Here is a 19967-nt window from a genome sequence, read left to right on the forward strand (position 1 = left end):
TAACTTTCCTTCTGAAAATAGTTAAACCTAAGGTGAAACAATTAAAGAATAATTACTACATTTAGTAATTATTGTCAGGGCAGTGTAAAAGTAGTTTCAAATTTTTCCTTGTAGGTTGTATTATTAAAAAAACCCAACCCCCCCACCTTAAGAAAAAAAACCCTCTAAATGCCTCTCCATCCCCCAACCCTTCCTTTGTCACCATCTGGCTGGAGAAAATCTTCCTGGAGCTCCTTACCTTCAGACTCTAGTTTTTCTGCATTGAGTGGGCTGGTTGGTGACCCTGTTGAAGATTTCCTGCCACTGAGCCCTGAGATCATTGCCATAGAGGACAGTCTTCCAATGGCTCTCACAGCATTGCCCGTTTTCTGGAAAATAGACACTGGCGTTGGACTCAGGCGGTGTCACTGGTTCCAGCTGGGCAGCGGGGCTCAGGGAGAAGAGCCCAGCCCAGGAGAAGCAGCTGTCCTTGAAACAAGGGCCTCCTGAGTGCCGAGGTTCTGCAGAGGAGTGAGCCCAACCTTGCTCTGCTCAGCACTATCAGCGTGTCAGAAGATGTTCGGAGAATGGAATGGGGCCTGGAACCGATGTGTGCGTTAATGTGACTAAACAAGGTCAACATGAGACAAAAACCCTTTTCATACTGTGCTTCAACTCCCATAAAAGGGATAGTTTATATAAAGCAACTGCAGGCTGAGACGGCTCCAAAGACTTAACTGCTGACAGGGCCCAGTGGAGGCTGTTTCTCATAAAACAATGCTAGTGATAGGATTTTAATTGGCCAAGAGAAGAGTTACTACGGATCCCACAGGTCCCGTTGGGAAAAAAAAAAAAAAAGGCCCTCTATTGACCATAGGCAAGTCGCTTAACCTCCCTGGGCTTCAGTTTCCTTCTCTGTATAAGGAGGGGGTTGGACAAGATGATCTCCAAGGTCTCATTTAGTTCTGTTTATGATTCAGATACTTAAGAGATTTCGAGAAATACTCTGGCTGGCCCCAGCACAAGTCTACAGTGAAGTTCTGGAGGGGTGTTCTTCCCTGATGTACACCCAGCATCAAAAAGCACCCAAAGAAATGAAAAGCACAGCACTTTGCTTTTCTTAGTTGAGGCACCTTGGGAGAGGACAGAATTTCTACTGAAAAAGATGCCAGGACTTGAAAATTTTCTTTGCATTGTGAAAATTCTACCAAGCATAGGATTTAGGTCAAGAAGTCCCCAATAATACACATTGTGTCTGTGTTTCTCGCCTTTAAGTAAAGATTCTCACCCCTTTTCTAAGGTCAATGGAATGACTAAGATAAGAAACTAAGGCATAACCACTGCTTTCCAGCCCTGCACCCAAAGCATCTTTTGAGGCATCCAGATGCTGTGCATCCAGGGAGCAAATGTCACCACAGACTAGCTGCTGAGAGAGGAAGGAAACAGCCTGTACACAGGCAGACGGGTGGCACTCACCCACTGGACCTCAAACTGTGCCAGCAAAGCCATTTTCCTCCTGAATTAACTTCATACACTCAGATATTTCAGGCAAGCCTCACAATTTTGGACTATCTGAAAAGCCAGTATACTTCAGTTAAAAGATTATTTCAAAAGTAAAGAATTTCAGGCTGCTAGGGAATCACATAGAAAATGGGTGTGTGTGTGTGTGTGTGTGTGTGTGTGTGTGTGTGTGTGTGTGTGTGTGGTTTAAGCGGAGACCTACTGCTGTGACCACAGTCGCTTCCTGTTATGCCACATCCCATCCTTGCTGGAGCTACTTTCACGCACTCTGGAAAGGCATTCCATCTTGCCCTGTCCTCTGGCCATCCACCTCTCACATATACACTGTGGGGTGTGGTTATGCTTCTGGCCCTCTGTCCCCCAGTGAAGCTGGGTCACTCTGAAAAGAACCCAGGAGGCCCCAGGTGGAGATGATGAGGGGGGAAGAAGGTGAGGAATGACGACCCACTGACTTAACTGTGTGCAGAGGCACTGTGGCCCTGCAGAGAACACCCTGGGAGACTGAGACTACGTAGCAACTTGCACGCCTTCTGGGAGAGGCTGTTACTGGTGACATCACTGATCTGTTTGTTCTGCTAGCTGGAGTGTGGAGAGACCCAGCTCTTCCCAGGGGAGCTTACCCTGACTTCAGGAATGGGTAAGAGGTGGTGCCAGCCGACAGCCCTCCCTACGGAGTCCACGCCAGACCAGACTACTTCCTAACCAGCCAAACTCTCAGACTCAGCCCTTCTCAGCTCTCCGATCCCTTCATCCAACACAGATTGGTTTGCCCTGGGCCAGGAGTCTCTAAACTCAGAGGGTTTGTTCCTAACAAGGGACAGGTTAGTTCTCTAACCACTCATTGCTCTGTTAACGTGTGCAAGTCAGTTCCCCTCTCTGGGCCTCATTGTTGGACCTGAAGATTCAAATCTCCCTGCAGCTCTAGTCTTCTACAGAAAGACTATGATTCAGACACGCAAATGTGTAGCAGGAAACGCTCCCCTTGAGCCCACGGGCTCCCTAATCCCAAACACCTGGATGCAGGACTGTCTTCACTTGTATGGTGTGGAAGAATGAAGTCTTTCCTCTTCTGTTAACAAAATGACTAATACGAAGCTATGAGAACAAGGCAAATCAAAGTGTTATAATATTTCAGAGAAGGTGGCAAATAACAAATGAATAGACCACACACTGGGGGAAATTTTCCATCAGATGGAGCAAAAGACCATATAATTTCTAAAACAGGAAGAAATGTAAGTGCTCAATAGGGAAAATCTTAACCTACACATCAGAGGTCAATCTTTGGAAGCTGCTTCATGGGAAAAAATAGTTGGTGGGGAAGTTATTTGTCAGAACTATATGTTCTAGCCTTCCAGTTTCATGCCTTTGCGCTGAAAATTGGTTGCTGCTTTACTAACTGAGACCTTTGGAAATTTTTTAAACATCAAAACAGAAAGATTCAATTCTTGATAAGTTCCATCCTTGTCTTGAGGAGGCCTTTTTCTTGTTGGAGGGCAGTTGCCAAGGCTGGGTTCCTGTGTTCCAGGCGGGCAGGGTCTGTAACGGCTTCCCTAACAGAGCACAGACTCCCTCCCCTGGGAGAGCCAGCGAGGGTGACTAACCAGCCTGCTTTCCCAGGACTGAGGGATTGCCCAGGATGAGGGGCTTTCAGGGATAAAGCTGAGACAGGCCCTGGAAAACCTCGGCAAGGTGATCACCCTAGAGCCAGCCAGCCATCATGGGCCCTACATAAACTCCAACAGCCCCAATACTACAATTTCCCCTGAGAATGCATACTATCTAAATGTGATGGCCAAGAGTACTCCATGCTATACTGAGTCAAAAGCTTTCTTCCCCAAGGCCCTTTGGTCCATACTGCTGAAGTCTTTGTGGTTCCTCAGAGAATAAAGATGGCTGCCCACAAGCCTCCAATTCCTAGTCCTTTGCTTCCATTTTGCATGCAGAAGCCCTGTTATCCTGCTCAACTTACCCACCCTCAGTGCTATTACTCACCACCATGTCTCTTCAACATTCTTTTGATATAAATAAAAAACCTACCCTCTTTCAGAATAACTTCATTCTAAGATCAATAATACAAATGAGTCATCTATCTACTGCTTGCTTGTTGGGGTTTGTTCCCATGTTACTTCCTTCCCCTTTTATGAAAACCACACCAGGGGCTTCCCTGGTGGCGCAGTGGTTAAGAATCTGCCTGCCAATGCAGGGGACATGGGTTCGAGCCCTGGTCCGGGAAGATCCCACGTGCCACGGAGCAACTAAGCCCGTGCGCCACAACTACTGAAGCCCGTGCGCCTAGAGCCCGTGTTGCGCAACAAGGGAAGCCACCGCAATGAGAAGCCCGTGCACCGCAACAGAGTAGCCCCCGCTCACTGCAGCTAGAGCAAGCCCGTGCAGCAACGAAGACCCAACGCAGCCAAAAATAAATAAATTAAAAAAAAATCCTTAAGAATGTCATACGCTTTAAAAAAAAAACAAACCACACCAGAATGATAACAAGGAAGCTTTTCTCACGCAGCTGTAGAGCGTTCTGGGCCCCCTGTGCTTGCCCTGGCCCTCTCCCTCCACAGCGCACCCCATTCTATTCCCCTCCACTCCACTCCGCCTCAGCACACAGAACCTCAGCTGCTCTGAGAGGGAACCCCCTATTCCAGGGGTGCTAAGGTCCTGGTGTCCAGAGTTTAAAATGTGGAAAACGTTTTCCTAAGGAAGAAATGTAACACAAGATGGTCAGATGCAGCTGAACTATTACCAGTGACAGTATGCTTCAGGGACATTATGTGTTGAATGGGATTTTGCAGACTACTTTTCTATGTAATTTTGTGAAACCTAACCACTGCTTCTGTGGAAAAGCCATTTCCAAATGCTGCTACCTATATTAAAATAGGAAATTAATGTTCCTTCTCTGAATTCTGTCCTTTCCCTTCTCACTTTCAGAAAACCTTATGGCTAATAACAGTGTAAACAACAAGAAAAAAATGTGATTCAAATATCACCACAAATTATGGTTTCCGGACCCATCTGACTGAAAAATTCCATTTATTTCCTCTCCCATTTCCTTATCTCTTCTCTGCGCCTATCCCCTGGGTTTAGGCTCTTCCTGGCTTTGGTTCACCAGCAGATGTGTGGATGCCTCCAGAAGCCTGAAGTGATAAGGCTGCCCTTTAGCCCACGGCCTCATCCAACCAAAACCCAGTGAGATTCCCTCCTCTGAGAACTGCCCCACCCCCATACCAGTCACTGTATCCGCTCCAGAAATACCGCTATTTCTTTGAGATCTACTGGCCACAGGATCATTAATAAAGCCAACCTTTGATTCTGTGGCCCCCTTGTGGCTTTGTTTTTTTAAAAGAATATTTGCTCCTCTGATTTCACTGGACCCTAATGGCACCAGAGGGTAAGGTAAGCGGCACAGGTGTTCCAACTCACCAGGTACTTGACGGAGGCCAGGAGATCCACCCAAACCTTCAGGCGGGGCTAACCAAGAACTGACTCCCACTTCGGGGAGTCCGCTGAGATGTGCAGGGGGGGGAGTCTCTCAGACCCACACACCCGAAGCCCCTCTCTCACCTTTGCTCCTCTCAACCTTTGTGTGAACTTGGACTTTTCAGTGAACTGTGGTTTAGTCATTCTGTGTGGCAAATCACCAGTGTCCCAGTTGCCCCTAAAATGGTGGTTTCCTTTTTCTCTGCCACAAAGGCAAGGTCTAAATGCCCCAGTCCCCTGAATGCCCAGCTAAAAGACTGGTCCTGTCAGGCCAGCATGATCAGGGTGAGGTCCAGTTCCCACCTCTGAGCCTTTTCCTCCGTCTGTGCTGCTATCCCCTCCTCTCTGTGTTCTACCCATGTTCCATGGCCAACTTCAAACTTCTGCCCTTGGCAGCCTTTCTTCACAACCACATCCACCTCTGGTGTGACTGGTTCCATTCTCTGTCCACACTCACATATATGGGTATGGAGAGCTATAGTGATCATTTATAATTCTTGGTGTGTGTTATGTCCTTTTATGTCTATTTGCTTCAGGTCCCTGTTACACTATGCATTCCTTGAGTATAGAAACCATGTACCCTCCAGTAGCCCAGGAATTTTATAATACTAGTAGTGATAATAAAAATAAAATAGATCATGATAAGTTCTCTATGGTTTTGGATGATCATTTTCTCCATCTGCTAACAATCAGAGGCAATTTGTGTCATTAAACTGTGTGCTGTTAAGACTGTGTATGCTGGAGCCAGTCTCTGGGTTTGAACCCTGGCTTTCCCACTTACTAGCTGTGATCCTGGGTGATCTTCCTAACCTTTCTCTGCTTTGTTTATCTGAGAACTGGGGAAAACAATAGTACCTGCCTCCCAGGATTAAAAAACAATGCATAGAGAGTGCTTTGAATGTTCCCTGATACATGGCCAGCCCTCCATACATATGGGCTACCGATCTCATTTGTGAACACTTACTATGTGCCAGGCAATGTGCTAAAGGCCAGATGAATATTATCTCATATAATTCTCACAACAGTGCTGCGATTTGGTACCACTAATATCCCCATTTTATAGGTGAGAAAACGAAGGCACAGCAAGGTTAAGTAACTTGGCTAAGGACATGTAGCTAGTAACACACAACCTCTCTCTGTCTCTCCCATGTCTCTCTTTGTAGATCATGTGCCCATCTCCTTCACTGTAAAGAAATGCAAGACCATCACACTACCTATAAGGAGATCACATTCTCCAGGGTTGCCAAACAGTCCTAAAGGTGACATTGCTCATCCCTAGTCACGAAGACATGGAATGTCAGTCTTGGTCCCAGACTATTTCAGAAACAAATGTAAACATTTTTGGAGTGAGGCCAGGGCAAGTTGGGAATGAGGGTAGCTTGAATAAAGCAATTATGAGGGGCGACATCCCAGTCCAAAGCGACCCCTCATTACCTGCCATTTTCTTCTTGCCATGTACTTCTTCATCCGCTCCTTGGAGAGTTTCTTGGCCTCCATGTTCTTGGTGTCTTTCATTAGCCATGTATGCTGAAGGCACTGGGTGCAGTCCAAGCGGTTTCTAATAAAGGCAGAGATCAGAGGGTTTCTGAGCAGAAGGGGACCACAGAGACCGCTGGTCAGATCAGAAACGGGAGGTCACCTGTCCCTAGTTACACAGGGCAGAGCCCAGGGCTCTCTGCTCCCAGTCCGTCCACCACGATGAGAATCACTGTGCTCTTGGCCTTTTTCCTCTCTTGGTCTGCGTTACACTGACTAGACCCAGAATACATTAGTGTTAAGAAGGCCTAAACACCAGTAAGCAGCTGGAGTCTCATGACCTGCCCTTGGGGTCTAGGGAGGCTAAGTGCCAGAGGGCAGACATGTCTGGGAATGACTGGCACCGTATTCCAGGGTGGGGTCATTCTGCTGGTCACGTGGGGGCTGGGAACTGTGGAGACCCGATCCTTCTGCCTCCTTGTCTGATGGAGAGAAGAGTGAATGAAACCTGAGGCCCAAATCTTCGAGAATCAGTGAACTCTCAAGTCTTATGGTGTGGTTGAGTATCAGGTTTTTCCCATTAAAACTCAAAGAGGTATGTCCTTTGTACAACCTATGAATTATGACAACCTTAGAACTGCACTGAAACTCATTTAATCTTCTGAAATCTCTGGGAATCTAGAAATATTTCAGGGCCATCACCTTAATTGTCATAGGACTAATGAAGTCCAAAGTACCAAGTGCTAACATATGTAGAAAAATGAGTAAAAGTAAATTTGCTAACTATAGCAAAATGTAGTGATCTTTAGATAAGGGGATATGGATTATTTTAATTTTCTTATATTCAAAATTTGTACAATTTACATGTATAAATTTATAATAGAAAAACATTTTTAAAAGTGCTGATAGATGGAGATTTCTGGTTGAAGAGATGCTGAGTTTGAGTTTATGGGAATCTAGTGTCTTGATCTATATGAAATCAATTCTTTGGTGAGTCCATTTTATGAGCACAGAGGAGCCAACACGTTTCTGAATAAACTCAAGGTCAGGTGAGAAAATAGGGTATATACACAATACCTCATTTACCAAATCTTGGGTGAATGAAGCCTGGTTGACAAAAGCCATCCTTGGACCAGAGTTGTTAGGAAGGAGGTCCGCACCTCCCTGAGGCACCTGGGGAGTGGGGACCCCTCACACGGGAGGGGCATCTCGGCACCCTCCCCAACATCTAGATCCTCCTTGGGTCACGCCTGCTTCTGAGGGGAAGACTGGGGCAGCAAAGTGCTAAAAAGACCTCGCTGTCAAGGAGTGTGGAATGTCTCCTCTGGAGGAGTTTGGCCCTGAGCTGGCTAAAAAGGACTGAGAGGTCGGTGCGTAACCAGAAAACCAGACCGAACCACTTAAGAGACCCTCCAGCCTCGCTCCTTTAGCAATTGTGCTCTCATGTCCCAGACAGGATTTCCCCCAGAGGGGGCAAGACGACCGACAGCCTCACGGGGGTCTGCGGGCCAGGCAGACAGGGCAGAACCTAGGCCACAAAGTCCCCTTTGTGCACATGCAGAGCCTCTGGGCTGACCCCTCCCACCTTCCTCCGGCACACCACCCGTTTCAACACCACCTTCTGGGGAAAAGCTTACAGCTGCTCCTATTGCCAAATACGGCTCCCTGGGGCCCCTGGAGCCAGGCCTTGCCTCATCTGGCCACCTGTTCACAGAGTGGGTGAGGAGCCCAACAGTCCATGGCCCCCTGCCGACACCCCACCGCTCCCTTGCCCTGGTGCAGGCCGGCCCTCCCGGCATGTGCACAGCCCCTCTCCCCTTCCTGCTTTACTGTAGCAGCTTTCCCTCGCCAGTGAATTCTCTCCAGCCACACCAAGACCCCCTCAACCTCACCTCCTCTGCTCTAGCCTCCTCTACTGCTCCCACCTCCATCCTCTTCTCCCTGAAATACTGACTGAGCGCCTTGGGCGTCTGACCTTTCCTCACAGCCTTAGGCCGTCTATACGCCTGAACGCTCAGGCCTCCTGACGTTCACAGATGTTCTATATAGTCATCTGCTGACCACCTGGGCAGCTCCAGGCAGCCCCAGAAGGTGGAGGAAGGGAACCTCACAGTCTGCACGGTTGCAGGGGACAGAGATGGAGCTGGGCCCAGTGGCCTGGGGTCACAGCCTAACTGGCCAGTGGTGGAAGGTACCTGGCCACACTCAGGCAGGCAGCTCCTACATGATTTAGATACAAAATAAGCATCAAGCCGGAATAGCCAGGAGTATGATCAGGACCGGCAAATAGGGTACCTCCCCTGCAAGCCCCAGAAGGGGGGGCTGAGGTTTCTGCAGCGCGGCTGCAGGCCACAGCTGTACACGGAAAATAAAAGGGGCTGTCGTTATTCACACGCAAGCTGCCTCATTCCGTCAACACTCAGTCAAGTGTTGCTCTCCAGGTGAGGTTTCTGTGCTTCGAAAGACAGGAGAGTGTCCGGCCCCAGGGAGCAGGACCCTCGCGCACGCACTGCCCATCCTCCCTCCTCGCGTGCGGAGGGGCCCACGACAGGGGAAGAGAGTCCCCGCCTCTGGACCCCAGTCCAGGGAGTGGGGAGGCCGAAAGACTGAAATCTCGACTCATTACTTCATATCTTTCTTCAGCAAGCTGCTGATAAAATCCTTGGCGTCATCAGAGATCTCATCAAAGGCCTCGTCGTCAAAGTCCCAGGTGGCTGAGGTGACGTTGGCTAAGGTTTCGTTATCGTTGTCACCCATGAAGGGGGACAGTCCACTGACCCTGGGGGATGAGAGAGGAGAGCGGTGAGTGGGGGAGGCCAGCAGGGAGGGCGGTCCCGCCAGGGGAGCGCTCCCTGAGGTCAGAGGTGAGAGCGCCCCAAACGCCCCCGCGCCTGCCTCTCCTCCCACCCAGGAGAGGAGCGGGTGTGGCTCTCAGCCTCTGCCCGGGGGCTCGCTCACTGTACTTCCGGGGTGTCGCCCGCCTGCTGACACCACCTGCCTGTGAAGCTGAGGCGGAGGGACTTTTCTTCAGTTTACCACTTCCACACAGCACAGCAGGGCCTTCCTGCCTGCCTTCTGTTCTTCCCCAACACCCAGGCGAGAACTTCGCCCCGCAGAACCTTCTCCAAGGTCCTGGGGGGAGGAGTGGCCTCCTTCGCAGGGCTCCAGGCGCGCGCGCACGCGCGCGCGCACACACACACACACACACACACACACACACACACACACACGTGGACTGGTCACGTGGCACAGCACTCATCACCGCGCCCTGTCCCACCCTCCCACCTCTCACCCTCAGCATCAAGAACAGGGCCAGCCCACGCCCGGCTCAGCAAGGGTGTGTCCACGAAGGGTGGACCTGCAATGCGGGTCGGTGATCCATCTACACGTGCGTTCAATGCGCCTGAGGCATTTAGGCCAAACCAGAAAACTTCCCTCAGAGGAACCTCGGCCTGTTCATTCGCTGGGTGACCTTGGACAATTCCCCTCATCTCTCGGTGTCAGCTTCCTCCTCTGTTAGATGGACAACCTGCTACTTAACTACGAAGTGGTCACCACTGCCACCTCTCCCTGTTCTCCTTCTCCTGCGTCCTCATTCTCATGACAGCAGACATCTATCACATGTTCGCTATGTGCCATGCACTGGGCAGAGAGCTAAAACAGATTAACTCATTCAGTCTTAACACCACCCTTTAAGGCAGGTAACTCATTACTTCGTTTACCAGATAAGGAAACTGAGGCACCAAGCAGGGGTAAGTAACTTGCTCAAGGATTTGCAGTCAATGAGCCTATTTCTTAACCGCTACTTTGTACAGTCATTTCTAGGAAGATGAAGTAAATCACAGCGTACAGCACTGGCAGGAGGCCTGGTCCACAGTAAGGAGCTTGGTCTGTGACCATAGCTGTTATGCAGTTCTTCTGTACACAGTTCACCCCCATTGCCCCATCAATCTGTGATCTCTGGAATGACTCACTTACCAATAGCTTAAGCCAAATAAAATTTGGAAGGTAAAGTATCTCAAAGCCGAATGGAGCAGACGTCTGGCTTACTGGCCGCACCTCTCACCTCTGGCGGGCACCTCATCTTCACCCCAACCATCCAGCCCGCCACTCACCCTGACCTAGGGCCAGCTTCATGGGCCTTGGAAGAGCCCCCCTCTTTGGCTTAATGCTCTGCTGCCATCATTTTGAAATTCTTAATGTTCACACAAGTCACCCCACTTTTTTATGCTGCACTGGGCCCCACAAATTATGTAGCTGGTCCTGCCCTGTCCCCACCTGAGCCCCACGAGATGGATCTAGGGCCCTCATGCCATCAACCTTCCAAGTTAAGGCTTCACTAACATCCCTTTCCCCAAATCCCTCATCATAACCCATAACGCAAACCCCTCGGGAGCCGTTTTGGCATCCAAGAGGCCTCAGCTTATGAAATACACTCGGCCCGGAAAACTAAGTTTTGTAAAACAAAATCTTTTGAAATATTGCAAGGAAAGCTTGCCATGGGAGGAACCCGCTGGTGAAAATCTTCATTAAAAAGAAGAAAAAGAGCTTTTTCAGTGTGAATTATCTCACCCTGATCAACATATTTGTGCTTTTGAATAAAAGAGTTTTATAGATGGCATTAAAATGTCTTAAAGCAAGACACCAATTTATGTTCTGAGAAGGCATGGAGATAATCATTCTCGATCATATCACAATGAGGGAAGGGTGGGACCTCACCAGGCCCAAGTCTGTGCTGTTATATGCTATTCCTTTCCTCTCTCTGGGCCTCAGCTTCCCCTCTTATACACCAAGGGTACTGGACTAGAATTCCTAGGGGCTCCCAGGAAGCCCCTAGGCTTAACTAGTCCCATCAAGAAGCAGCCTGACTCTTGCTTGCTACGTGCTTCATTCTGTCTCTGCACTTTCCATTTGAAACAAAGGGGGGAAGTCCTACAGCACTCCAAGAGATTGCCGGGAGTGGGGGCGGGGAAGCAAAGAACCCTGCTGTGGAATGCTGAAAGGCCGCCTTCTGTAAACCTCCTTTCCTAATTAGGAACTGTCATCCTGCAAAGATAGGGCTTAATCTCTGTGATGTTCATAGTTGGGGAGAGCCTCCTCTCCTCTGGCCTCTGGCACTCCTCCTTCCTGGCAGCCCATCCATCTGAAATCCCTCCTAAGCCTTGGCTGGCTCCTCACCTGCCCCAGCTCCCCCAGCATTCCCCCTGATAAACAGTACGTCTCTAAAATAAAACCTGCAAAATATGCAGAGCATGATGATGAAGAGAGTATTCGAATTTTAGTAATGCCGTTTCGTGGTGGTGGGATTTTGCAGAATTTTTAAACTTCCTTTCTTGTACTTTTTCTTTATTGCTAGAATTTGCATAGGATCATGTATGGTTGGGTTGTTCAACCCAATCAACAAACATAGTAACCCTAGCATTAAAAACACAGCTACTCACCTCTTTTCCTAGTCTTACCTAGGTTTTAACTGAAGGGGATCAGAGTATACCACCCCAAAATATGAACTTGGGCATAAAAATTGCCTTGAGCTGAAGGCAATTAGCCCTTTGTCCTCCCTCTTTCTGTCTAAAAGCAGGACATAAATTTCTCTTCGTTAAGGTGACATAAATTTCCATTTGTTCTATTTGTCCATTTCTTCTCTTCCCAGGAAGAGAAGAAAGACTCTCGTCTGCATATGAGATCTTGCTGAACAGTCCCTATACATTTCCTAGTCACCCTGTCACAATTTACTCCCTCCAGAAGCTCCAAACCCTTTTTCCTTCGTCTAGTTATTTCTGTATAATTTATCACTCTTTGTGAAAGTAGTATAAACAAGCCCCAAATTTTAAAGGTACCTTGAGTCACATTTCTTTATGAACACCTGTGCATATGTACATAATTAAATCTGTTTTCTTTTTGTTCATCTGTCTTTTTTTTTTTTTTTAAATATTTATTTACTTATTTGGTTGTGCCAGGTCTTAGTTGCTGCATGTGGGCTCCTTCGTTGTGGCATGTGAACTATTAGTTGCAGCATGCATATGGGATCTAGTTCCCTGGCCAGGGATCGAACCCAGGCCCCCTGCATTGGGAGCATGGAGTCTTAGCCACTGTGCCATCAGGGAAGTCCCGTTAATCTGTCTTTTGTCAGTTTGACTTGCAGACCCCCAAGAACTGAACCAAAGAGGTAGAGGAAAGTTTTTTCCTCCCCAACATAACCAGTGAATTTGTCTGGTTTTCACAAAACTGTAATCAGTGTGGGCAAGTTCTTGGATGCTCTACTTTTTCCTCACTTGACATTGTCTTTCACAAGTGTATACAGAGTCTTAATGTTCATTTTTAATGGTTAAATATTAGTCTTTGTACTAATGAGTCAACTAAGGACATGACTGCAGGGTGTTCTAATTTCTTAATTCTTAATCTCTTACTGCAGCCAAACTTCACCAGGGAATCTGATGCGGGGGCCTGTTCTGCTTGGAGGACAGAACATCAGGAGACAGAAGGCAGAAATGCCTCTTGAACTACACTTTCTCTATGGTGTTTTTTAAGCAGATGACTCCACTGCATGAATGGCCAGCAAAGGAGGCCATATATCTTCCAGCAGAACTACTGAGCGCTTAGGAAGGGGTTAGTCTTTTATCCCATTTTATCCTTGGGATACTCATTCCCTGGTGTGGTGGGAAGATTTGAGAGGGCTGGGCAGGCCCCGCAGGAAGAGCTGGGCATCGTTTTGTGCAGTAGCCTAGGAAAGACAGACCCAGGGTTTAGTCATGTTAACCACAGCCCAAGTCCCTGGAGAGCAAAACCTGCAGGTGGTGCCGGCCTGGTGTGGATGTGGGGTGCCTGGAGGTCTCAGGAGCTGCAATAGAGAGCATGTCTGGACTCAGCAGCTAAGAGGGCAGAAGCAGCCCTGGGTGGAGCTACTGGATCCCTCTGAAGAGCCCTGCATCCAAATCTGAGTCTGAGTAGGTACCTGATGCTTGGGCACTGGGACTTCTCCACAGCTCACTAGGCTGCTGTCCCCAGAAGTTAGATTCCAGACGGGGATGGACCTGGCTCTCTGGACCATGGTGCGTGCTCACAAATGAGCTGAGATGGGAAGTCTGCTGCTGAGCACAGCAGGAAGATGGTAGGGAGGAGAAAGCAGGGCAGCAGTTTGGGGGAGGGGAGGAGGAGAAGGAATTCTGGGGTAGGGGTGAGGGCAGGGTACAGAGAAGGGTTTTGGTGTCTCCACAGGCAGTAAGGGAACAGCAAGTCCTAAGGAAATGGGGCGAGGGAGATAAGAGAGGGAAGGAGGTCTTAGAAAAGGAGGCAGGGCTTAGAATGTCTTCACGGTTGAAATGTGGCCTAGAGAGCCTGGTCCTCTCTCTTCCTGCCAGAAACCAATGGGCATTGGTAATAGCAGAAGTCTCCAGCAGATTCACGAAATCTGCTTCTCCCTTCAGAATCAGGGGTGAGAGGGTAAGGGGCCCCCAACCCCACCTGCTGCATCTCTACCCTGCCTGGGGACCCTGGGCAGGCAGTGGAGCCAGGTCTCCTGTGCCATGACAGGATCTGCCCCGATCTCTCCGAGGGTGTGAGGAGTTCCTTCAGCAAAGTCAAAACAACCTATGGGACACGGCTGCTCACTTAGGAGGTGCTCACCAAATCTGCGCTGAGGGACACATCTGTTATCACCTGTCCCCCAGCTCCCCACTTCTCGCTAGCCCCAGAAGGGAGATGCCGAGGGGAGGGGGCATCCTCTGGCACAAACGAGGAAGGTGACCCTGACAAGGACTCCAGGCTCCAAAGAGAGGGATGGAGGGTGCACGAGGGCCGCCAGAGAACCTCTTCTGGGGGCTTCCGGCAGTGGCTCCAGAATTCTGCATAGCAGGGGCTGAGAGGAAGCAATCTGGCTGGCTCCACCTTCTGTTCTCACACCACGTGCCCTGCTGAGAGCCCTAGTTGAGGAGAGAGACTCCCAGACCTCAATCCCCACTGTGAGAGCCAGCGGGAAAAGTCCCGCAGGGCAGAGCAGCCCGCAGAGGTGCTGGCTCCCCAGCAGCCAGGATGCTGGGGAGGCTACAGGAGGCTGTGTAGGGCTGGCCTGTGTCCGTCACCCCCGCTGCTCACCTGCCCCCCTTCCACAGGCACTTCTCCACCCTCCTCCCGCCTCCGTCCAGACGCCTTCAGGCTGGTGCCCCGTTCATCAAAATTATTTTCCCCCCATTTCAAAAAGCCCTTCCCTATTCCTAGGTCTCAGCTTTAAAAGTAATCTAGCAAACCATGTAACATGTTATCCAAATTACTTCTTCCACCTCAAAGAATTTTCATTTTAAAATAAAGTGCTCTTATGACCCAGTAATTCTAGTTCTAGAATATATATCCAACAGAAATGCATAAAGATATTCACTAAAGCACGTGTACCGGAATACTCACAATACCCCAAACTGGAATCTAGTCAAAAGCCCATCAGCATAGAATGGATAAGTAAACTGGATGAGGTTCACAGAGTGAAACACTATACAGCACCAAGAATGAACAGCCTACAGCTACACACCATAACCTGAATGGGGGTCACAAACAAGGTGGGGCAGAGGAAGCCAGGCACATCTTTCTGTATGATTTCGTTTATATAAAGTTCAAAAGCAGGTGAACACGGTGCGTGACGTCAGAATGGGGATCAGGTTACCCCTGAGGGAGTAACCAGAGCCTGGGCACCGGGAGGGCTGCGGGCCTGGTATTGTGTGGTTTCCGGGTCTGGGTACAGGTGTGTTCACTGTGCAAATTCACTGAGCGGCTAGTCACCGGTCTGGCCCTGACCCGTAGGGAGACCAATCGTCCTAGTTTGCCCAGGATGGTCCTCACTTCAGCACTGAAAGTCCTGTATCCTGGGAAACCCATCAGTGCTGGGTGAACTGGGACAGCTGGCCATGCTCTAGGACTGTGGGAAGTGGGCAGCCATGTGGGCTTCCCTGGCTCCTGTGACCTCAATGCCAAATGAAGATCGAATCTCTGCCATGCCCCACTCCCAGGTTTATTCTGAGGACCAAACAGATGGTCCTGATTCTACAGCAGTGGGAAAACCGATGGAGAGAGTAAGGCAAGTCTCCTTGATGGCTGCAGGGGGACCCAGGACCAAGCCAGGCCACAGGGCAGCTGGGTCTGAACAGAGGGAGCTGACAAAAGACCGTTTCCCAAGAGCCTCTCCTGGGCAAAGATCCAGCGTGAGCCCCATCCAGCCTGGGGCAGTCCCCACTGCCCTGCTCTCCTTTATACCAAGGGGCCAGCACTACAGAATCTGGCACAGTTTTCTTCACTCAGCTCCCTTTCTCCTGGAGGGGACTGGGCAGGGAGAGGCAGGGAGATGCACTCCTGGCCAGAGTTTCTTCTCTGCTGCTCTGGGGGAGGCTGTGTTGGTGGGGGTGACCCCAAGCAGGGAGGAAGATGACTCTCTGGGGTACAGAACCTGTGACACAGGTTCAACTGAGGGAGGCTGTCCTAATAGCCCACAGGGAGAGAAAGACTCCTGAGCACGCGAAGAAGCCACGTTGGCGCGCGCACGCACACACACACGTGCGCGCACACACACACACACGCACACACACACACACACACACAATCACTCTGCTTCTGCTAAAGCTTTTGTAACAGTGGTTCCTAAACCTGGCTGTGCAGTAGAATCACCTAAAGCCATTTCTCACACTGAGGTCTGAAGACCCCAGGGATCTAAGAAAGTATTCTTAGAGGTCATATTCAAGTTTTCTGTGAAAATGTGTAATTTGTCCTTTTGCTTTAACAACAAAAACTTTTTTACAAAATGACTACATGCATATCTGTATTTTCAGGGAGACCATCCCATAACTGTGTGATGCCACACAAGCTCAGGGGCTGCCACTAAGGCTAATGCCTGCTTGCAGCCTGAGGCTTCAGAGACTAAATCAGCCAGATCCCAACAAGAGGGTGTGTTCTAGGGCCTGGTACTCAAAGTGCTGTCTTCAGACCAGCACCATCAGCAGCCAGCACCTGTTAGAAGTGTGGATTCTCAGGTCCCCTGGAGCTTCCGAATCAGAACTTGTAATCTAAGGAGCAGCCCAGGTGATTCCCTCATATTACTGTCTGTGAAGCACTGGTCTAGATTACTGGCCTTCCCTCTTTTCTCCAGCATTTTTTAACGGAATGGCTTCCTATTTTCCACCTAATTTCCCAATTCTAATTACTACACAGTAGCTTTCTGTTGTCTATGAGTCCCATTAAAGGCTCTATCATCAAAAGTGCTTATTAATTAGTCTGTATACTGGACGCAGAGATGAGGCTGGAATTTGGGGTCCCTCTGCCGTGAGGATGGGGTGTGGTCCTCTGAAGATGATGATGACACCCACAGGAGATGTACACCTGGGCTCTCTCCCTGCTTCTCTATGGACCCATGTACACACATGAAGGTAAATTCCACGGCACCAGCCACGTTCCTGTCCTCCTGACCAAAGGCCCCTAGGTGGCCAGCATCAAGGATAGTGAGGGGCCCAGAATGGGGCTCTTGCTGTGTAGAGCTAGACACTCCTGCAGAAGTGTGACGTGGGCTGTGGACATCACCAGGAGCACAGAAGCCAGGCAGGCCAGCGAGGAGGGGGATGGGAGCCTACCGCCCTCCTGACTCTAGGCGGGCTCCCCATCAGGACCCGCCCTGGTCCCTTCAACATCAGGGCAGCCTGGGGACCCTCCCCCCGTGTGCCCCAGGACTCACAGGATGTAGCAGATGACCCCGATGCTCCACATGTCTGTGGCGTAGCCAATGGGCTCATAGTTGATCACTTCAGGTGCGACGAACTCTGGGGTGCCAAAGAGGACCTTCAGAGACCCCGCGTTCTCTGCAACCAGGATGGAGAGGGATCAATCGCCAGAACATCACTAAGCCAACCCGAGGTAAGCAGATGCCTGGGAGGGACACAGGCAAGGCCGGCCTTCAGTGGCTCTCCCCTTGCAGGACAGCGCAGAGACAGCAGCCTCCCCGTGGAACAAGTGCATCGGTGCACCAGTGAAACCGACAAACTGCATGCGAACCTCAAATGCTTGGGCGGGGTTGACAGAGGGGGGAGAGCCCGTTACAGCCCTGTCCCGGATCAAATGGCTTTCCATGTGTCTGTCTCTCCCACGAGTTCCCTGAGACAGGGGTGGTGACTTGTGCTTGAAAATAATCTCTACCATTCAGTTTGTCATTTGTACCCTGCTGCCTGCTTTATGAGGACTTTCCTATTTAATGTTCTGGCCAACCCTAAGGAGGACGACCCCCATCTCCCAAGGAGAAAAGGGAGGCCCAGGGAGTGACTCCCCCCCGCCCCCCGGTAAATGGTGGTCAGGACCTAACCCAGGGGGTCTGACTCCTGAGCCATGTTCCTCCCCTCCCCCACCCACCTCTCCACGCGTAGCGTCACATCTCTCTTCCCAGGAGCTGCTGGGAGGTTAGTTGGGAAAACCCGTAACCCTGAGGTGGTGCCTCTGAGCCATAGAGGACCATCACCCACCAAAATGACTCTTGGGTTGGGTACTCAGGCCCTGACCGCCTTCCCCTATCGTGCCCTGCCTCCTGGAAGGGCAGGAACAGCAGTGATGCTTCAGAGAGCTCTGGACTAGGCCCCAGGTCCTCATTCCACCCCAGCTCGTCGTGGGACTTGCTAGGCAAAGCTACTGTGAACCTCGGTTTCCTGGTCTATAAATTGAGGGTCATAAAATCTGCCCTGCCTGCCTCAAAGGGTTGCTGTGAGAATCAGATGAGAGAAAGTAGGTGAAAGTGCTCTGGAAACTGTACAGTAGGATGCAAATGTGAGGAAGCACCATCAGCAAAATGTTTGCTGCTGAAGGCACCAGTGAAAAAAATAATAATGATAAAATAAATGAAAACATCTACATAGCGCTTACTATGTGCGAGGCACTGCTCTTATCACTCTACCTATATTAACTCAGTGATCCCCTAACAACTCTATGAGGTGAGTCCTACTGTTATCCCATTTTACAGATAAGAAATTCGAGACATAGGTTCCCACAGCTAGTAAGTGGGAGGGGCAGTCTCCACGGCCTCTGATCTCAGCTCCAATCCAGTGCATCCCCTCTAATACCATTGTCTCTAATACAGCACATGGAACACAAACAGCCACGGCCACTGCCATGACATGTTGGTGACAACAGGAGAGGTGGCTCGGCCTTACCCAACCTCCTGGCCAGACCGAAGTCGATGAGCTTGATCCTGGTGCCTGTCTTGTTGACACACATGATGTTCTCGGGCTTGAGGTCCAGGTGGACAATGCCCTGCTTGTGGATGTACTCCACCCCCTCTGAGATCTGCCTCATGTACTTGATGCACTCCCGCTCGGTCAGCTCGAAGTCCTCGTCGATGATGCGCTCGAACAGCTCGCCCCCAGACACGCTGCATGGACAGAGGGGGCGCTCAGACCACAGGAGCAGGGAGCCTGGCCAGGGCAGGCTGGGGGAAGGGGTCACGGCCAGGAAAGCCCAGTGTATGGGGGTGCCAGGCATTTTCTGCAGCTTCCCGAGTCCCAGACCACTGCCCCGTTATGCTGGTCCCAGTCTTCCACTGTGTGAGGACGGCCCGGGCCTCCTGGTTTCCTGCTTGGGGGACCCTGCCTGTGCCCACTAAGCTTTGGAGGGGTTCAGGGAAGCATCTAGGCTAGGCAGTTACAGAGGTGGCCATGAACTGAGAGATCTAGAATGATCTCCTAAGCAAAAAGGGTAACTGCCAGGCAGCCTCTTTCCCCCAAATGACTATAGATGTGAGGGATTATCCTGTTCTCCAGCCATGTCTTTTAGTCATAAAGAATTGAAGTTTAAAAACTCACAGTACCCATAAGCATTTGTTTTGCATAGCCAGAAACAGAAAAATATCTTCAATAATACGGAGCATCAGCACATTTTGTAAAATTCATTGGCTGTAACCTATTATACTTACAGTTGTGATCGATTTGCTTCCTCTGGCTAGGCCTACAACATCAGTTTACTCCTTCCAGCCATAACTAACTTGCCTCGCCTGCTCCCTGGCCCAGGCTGGGAGTATAGTACATCCTTCCTGCCTGGATAGACTTTGGATCCTGGCCATGGTGGTTCTGGGGCCTGCAGTGGGCGTCTTTTCTAAGGATTGGCCAGCCAGCATATTTCCCTTCAGTGCAAATGCTGAGTCACATGGGGCCTCTCTGTTCCCCTCTCCCAGCTCTCTGAACCCACCTTCCTTGCTCGCTGCTCAGAAACCTTAAAGCATCCCCTTGGTAACTTATGTAGCATCCAGACATCAGTAAGTTCTTTTTTTACAATGGCCTGTAGATCCACCAGCCGAACAAGGTTGAGTGGGCTTCCTTCTGAGCCTGTCCTCTTTCAAGGGGCTTCCCTCTTCTAAGGGAGTCATCACAAAGATGGGAAAGAGCTGAGTTTGAATCCTGTCTCTGTGGCTTGGGCAAGTTACTTAACCTTTCTGAGCCCCAGTTTCCTCATCTGTCCCTACATCATAGTAGTTAGGAATGAAGGAACTTTTGTAAAGCATCATG

At 50.0% G+C, this 19967-nt stretch overlaps 1 protein-coding gene across 7 annotated transcripts in view; it reads right to left on the minus strand.

Moving 5' to 3' along the window:
- MYLK (myosin light chain kinase) overlaps positions 1-19967 on the minus strand; it is a 269948-nt gene that overhangs the window by 5669 nt on the left and 244312 nt on the right. For all 7 annotated transcript variants that reach the window (XM_061194266.1, XM_061194267.1, XM_061194261.1 and 4 more), the window contains 5 exons: positions 18621-18838; positions 17162-17285; positions 9086-9238; positions 6418-6541; positions 239-368 (listed from right to left, as the gene is read on the minus strand). In XM_061194266.1, the coding sequence (XP_061050249.1) occupies positions 239-368; positions 6418-6541; positions 9086-9238; positions 17162-17285; positions 18621-18838 (749 nt within the window). The remainder of the gene's footprint in view (positions 1-238; positions 369-6417; positions 6542-9085; positions 9239-17161; positions 17286-18620; positions 18839-19967) is intronic.

Source organism: Eubalaena glacialis, chromosome 6 (assembly GCF_028564815.1).
Source record: "Eubalaena glacialis isolate mEubGla1 chromosome 6, mEubGla1.1.hap2.+ XY, whole genome shotgun sequence".
Classification (NCBI taxonomy): Eukaryota; Metazoa; Chordata; class Mammalia; order Artiodactyla; family Balaenidae; genus Eubalaena; species Eubalaena glacialis.